At 32.0% G+C, this 5,628-nt stretch overlaps 1 protein-coding gene across 1 annotated transcript; it reads left to right on the top strand.

Annotated features, from left to right (window-relative positions):
- Window positions 1-4,522: 4,522 nt before the first annotated feature.
- Window positions 4,523-5,293, top strand: LOC149178959 (uncharacterized). The gene has a single exon (XM_089422300.1). The coding sequence runs from the start codon at window positions 4,523-4,525 to the stop codon at window positions 5,291-5,293; it is 771 nt and encodes a 256-aa protein (XP_089278426.1).
- The last annotated feature ends 335 nt before the right edge of the window (window positions 5,294-5,628 follow it).

Here is a 5,628-nt window from a genome sequence, read left to right as displayed (position 1 = left end):
CATATCATGCTTTAAGAATTATATTTAAAAATTTACTTTTTAATCCATTAAAACAGTTGGCTACTGCTATAAGTAGGTCAACTAGCTCTTTCATTTGTGTAAACAGAAGGAATTGACATCAATCACAATGTTTATTTTCCCAAAAAGTTAAATTCTACAATATCCTCTCATGAGCTCCCTATGGTTGCTTCAGAAATGTTTACCCCTATGTTTGTACCAAAGACACATCAATTTAAGGCCACTAAAAAACCTACCATGAAGAAATCCTTTGTCCATGAAATTCGGTAGAGAATTAGGGATAAAAGTTCGTACAAGTGAAAAAAATTAAATCCATTAAATCTCCTTAACAATATGTATCAACCAGAGAAAAAATATCTAAATTTGTCATTTTTATGTTTTTCTTGTCACAACAGAGCATATATTTGTTAGAAATGAAAAAACACATATGTATATAATCAATAACATCTAAATTTGATGGTCATAAATATAAAATCTAAACTTCTGCATTATCTATAATTACTTCAAACATAATATATTTGAATTTTTTAACTATATTAATTGTTTTTTAAAATACAATATGGTTAACTGCATGTACTTCAAATATTATATCTTAAAAATAGAACATTTTTCAATACATATGCATTAAATAATATAACTCACTCAATAAACTAAAACCCAAACTAATTTTAATATCACCCAATATTCAATACACTTTGTTTAAATTATTAAAATACGTTACATACCAACTAAAACATAAATACTTAAACTCTACACACCTGCCAAATTAAATCTTCCTAATTCACTTCATATGAATTGCCTAATTTAATCTCGATAATTTGCAAAGAGATATAAGATAAAAATAATTTATTTTATTTTGCTAGGCATTGGGTTAAGAGAACATTAAAATTTTAAAATTGAAAATCATTGGTTTTTTTAGATAAGGCTGTAAAAAGAGAGAGCCAACTAAATATACCTTATCTTATCCTCTTAAAAATTGTAGTCGTTGAGGGAAGTAAGAGGGCCAAAAAGAAAACCAATGAATAGCTAAGGAAAAAAGGAAATTGAAGAAAAATATGAAAAAACTATTTGCCTATATTTGATATATGTTGATTTACAACACACCATTAACCTAAGATAAAGGTCATCTATCTCATTTGATTACAATTGGGTTAGAGAGAGAGAGAGGAGCAAACCCATAGGTCTCCATATATAGCATAAGTTGGAGAAGCAATATGTCTCCCTCTATATTTATTACAAGGGTTTCGATAGTTTCAGAGCATTTCCATCATTCGTTTATAGTGTCACAAGTGATTGTTTGTTGTCTATCCGTTTTCTTGTCCATTTGAGATTTTTTACTGGGGTTCCTTTGGTGTTTGTTTGTATTTATGTTTGTGTGTTTGATTTTTATCATCGAGAAGGATGGATCTAGATCACTTCCCATTGCAAACAACTCCAAGAAGAAATGTAAAAAGGAATGTAAGTGCTCTAAGTGTTGTTTTTTCATTGATGAAGATTAGTTCTCTTATAACTTTTCTTTAGATGTTTTTTATAATTATGGGTTTCTCTTCCATACCTTGGGCTAGCCAATTTTCTTTCCTTTATGTGAATTAATATCATGAATTTTAAATGTAGTTCAAATTTCACTCATGATCATTTTTTTCCTCATGATTCAGGGTTGTCTTTCCCTTGAGCACTTAGATATGATGAATCAACAAATATTCTCTTATACATGATATTTCCCTTCAAATTTGACTATAGTCTCTTATCAATTTTACAGTGCAAGCTTCATAACAATTATGAACAACCGATACCAAAAAAATGTGATAATAATAAAATTGTTCTTTATGTGGAAGGATTGGCATGAAAAACAAAACAATTCTCACATAAGGATATTATAAAATAATACATTGTGCTCATTAATTAATCCTCGTGCACATAATTTCACCTAGATAATATTCCACTCTATCACCTAACAATGCCTCTTCCTTTTGTTACAAAAATAGTATATTCAAATTGTAAATGTCAAATTTTGAAACAAACCAGCTATATTTTAACAAGCTTCAGAATCCTTACTAAAGGTCTTGCCTTCTTATCAATTAGACCCATGTGATAACTCTCAAAGTACATAAATGCAATATTGAGTTGAGAAAATATTCACTAATTCCATATCGAGAATCCTAGATGGAATTACTTTATATAAATAATGTTGAACGTTTTGTATTCCTAGATGCAACTTTTCACCTTAATCTCATCATGAGAGATATCCTACTAAAACTTGATTGATTTAAATGAAAATAAGCAACAATTTAACTTCCTTATGATAATGATATCATTTTGGTTGCTAAACAAAGATGAACCCTTATTTTCTTAATTTTCATGATTATATTAAGTGCTCTTTGGGCATGTGGTAGTGTAAACATGTTTTTTTCTTATTCATTAATTTATTTATGGAATATTTATCTATACCTAATCCATAACCATCTTTGTGAGATTCATATGCATACATTATTTGCAATACTAAATTGAGGATGCATAAAAGTAATGCTGCATCCCTTTTTAATTCATCTCTAACTAGAGGGATTGATGGTGGAAATCATACAGATCACATGGAACTTTAGAAGGTTTCCATGAGTTCATATGCAACTTTTAAACATAGATACCACTTTTTGAGATGTTGTACTTTTTTGCATTTAGTTATTGTTAGCAACATTAATGGTACAAGTTCAACATATATTGGAATTCATTTTAGTACAAGGATCATAATAAATTGTCCCATCTCTTCCTTAATGAATTCAAATTTATAAAGTTATCCATTTGTTCTATAAACCTCTAGGTATAAATGAGGAAAATTTCGATGATGTATTGGTATTCAAGAGAGAAAAATTAGTTAGAGGTTTTTGTGTATGAGCCTAAATCTTGTATTAAATAATTATACCTTATTGCTAAATGAACTAAAATACTAATAGATAAACATTTTTTTACTTCTCTAATATTCAATATTTCTAGATATATGAATAGAGTTGGTTATTGATCAACATTGAAGGAAATCATTTTATTGGTTATGTTATGTATTTAAGTTTTCAAATGCATACCTTTGAGTGGCACAAAAGGGATACAAAAGGAACTCATAGTCACTAAGATACCAATAAATATAGATGGCTGAATAACTTTATAGACACAATAGATTTTTGTATGGGACCAAAAGTGACATTTGTTGTGTTAAGTATTGAGCTGCATTTTCTTATGAAATTTTTCATCAATTAATTAATTTGGCTTCTATCAAATTTGGTTTAGAAAACAAACAAGATGATGCTTCTATGGAAGCCTCGAAATTATTGTCCCAATTTTGGTTTATTTTATTGGTTGGATAATCAATTTGATTATTATGAGGCATTATGATAATCTATAGAGCCTTGATGATGCTTGTCCCTTAACTAGCATTATTATATATTTCCTTATAGAGATTTATTTTGAATAAGTATATAGAAATTTAGTAGGCATGTTGCTAGAATAGAGATAGATAGTTAACCTAAATGAAGAATTTTAAATGGATGAGCAGGGGAATGGAACAAAATGTCAAGAGAATCACTATCATTATCAATTTTGGCTCATCTCTTATGTATATTTATGAGGCTCAACAATGATATTGTTTGATCAAATTCTTGAGGCTACAGGTATAGACATATCTCTTGCATATTCTATAATATTATTATCTTGATCGTGGTGTTAGTTATTAGAAAAATAAAAATTACATATAGAGACGACAACATGTAGCAATATTTATGGAAGAAATGACTAATTATAATAGTAATAGGCAATTGTAGGAAAACTATAATAGCATAAATAACTCTACCATTACTGATGTCATTAATGTTAGGTTTCCTTTTCTATGGGAAAGGCTATAGAAATAAAATTTTGAATTACAATATGCTTCATAAGACATCTTGTTACTTTAAATATATGGTTTATATGTATTGTCACGTGAGCTTTATAGTAACTTTTCATACAGTTATTGATCTTACATTTTATATGCTACTTGGGACTTATTTAATAGAGATGACCTAGATATATGAAGTCCTATGTATCTACTTAAGAAAATCAAGGTAGGGCCCTCACATCATATCATGCATTAAGAATTATATTTAAAAGTTTACTTTCTAATCTATTAAAGAAATTCTTGGATGTTATAAGTAGGTTTGGTGATGTAGGAGCATCCAGCTCGCCATGACCGGGTGAAGTCTCAGCCAGGTTTGAAAGTTGTTGATCATCAGGATTGTTTTTTTTTTTCTCTAAAGTCATCAGGCAGTTTCTTTTAATTACTTTTGTTTATTGTCAGGAGGCGGAGAATGCTCCAGAGACAGGAGAAGCTTTGGCGTTGCATAAAGTGCTATTGAAATCAGTCAATGAGGACACTGAATAGACACAACGGAAAGCTCTGTTCAGGAAAATTTGCAAATCACGAGGTAAGTGTTGCAAATTAATAATTGACAGCGGGAGTACCGATAATTTGGTGTCCACGGAAATGGTGGGAAAATTGGGCTTGAAACACTTAAAGCATCCCAATCCGTATAGAGTTTCGTGGCTGCAAAAGGGCCACCAATTGCTGGTGGATGAACAAAGCGAGGTCAAACTTCAGATAGGCGGATATAAGGACAAAATTGTCTGCGACATCATGCCAATGGATGTGTGTCACATCTTATTAGGCAGACCGTGGAAATACGATAGAAAGGTAACACATGATGGAGTGATGAATTGTTATAAATTCAAGAAGGACAAAATCAAGCACACGCTTGTACCTATCAGAGAAGAGAAAGGAGCAGTTGAAACAGGTGAAACCAGAGCATTGCTGGTGGGTGGAAAACCGTTTTTAAAACAGGTAAAAGACAGTGAGGTAGGTTATGCAGTGGTCAAGAAAGCCAGGACAGTTCTGTTGCACACAGAAATATCAGAATTACCCATAGAGATTCATCAAATGTTAGAAGAGTTTGTAGACATGGTTATACATGACTTGCTAGACAAGTTGCCCCCCAAGCAGAGCATTAGTCACCACATCGATTTCATACCCGGAGCTAGTTTGCCGAATAAAGCAGCATACCGAATGAGCCCTAAGGATAATGAAGAAATCAGAAAACAGGTGCAGGATCTGTTGGACAAGGGTTTGATAAGGGAGAGCTTAAGCCCTTGTGCTGTACCAATAGTCCTCGCTCCCAAAAAAGGAGGGGAATGGCAGATGTGCACCGACTCAAGGGCCATTAATAAAATTACCATCCGGTATAGATTTCCGTTACCGTGAATGGATGATATGATGGACTGTTTAAGCGGGGCAGCTTATTTCTCAAAAATAGATTTGAAAAGTGGATACCATCAGATTCGGATACGAGAGGGGGATGAGTGGAAGACGACCTTTAAGACAAATGAAGGGCTGTACGAGTGGCTGGTCATGCCGTTTGGGCTGAGCAATGCGCCCAGTACATTTATGAGGCTCATGAACGAGATGCTGAAGGAGTATATTGGGAAGTTTGTGATAGTTTATTTGGATGACATTCTTATTTTCAGCAGAACGAAAGAAGAACACCTTCGACACGTGCGTAAGGTACTAGAGAAATTACAGCAGAACAAACTGCTGAT

This window comes from Pinus tabuliformis, chromosome 4_1, assembly GCF_031772625.1.
Source record: "Pinus tabuliformis cultivar Carrire ecotype Pingquan chromosome 4_1, CPIR1, whole genome shotgun sequence".
NCBI classification, from domain to species: Eukaryota; Viridiplantae; Streptophyta; class Pinopsida; order Pinales; family Pinaceae; genus Pinus; species Pinus tabuliformis.
The sequence above is the reverse complement of the archived record's forward strand: the minus strand, read 5'-3'. Positions and strand labels throughout refer to the sequence as shown.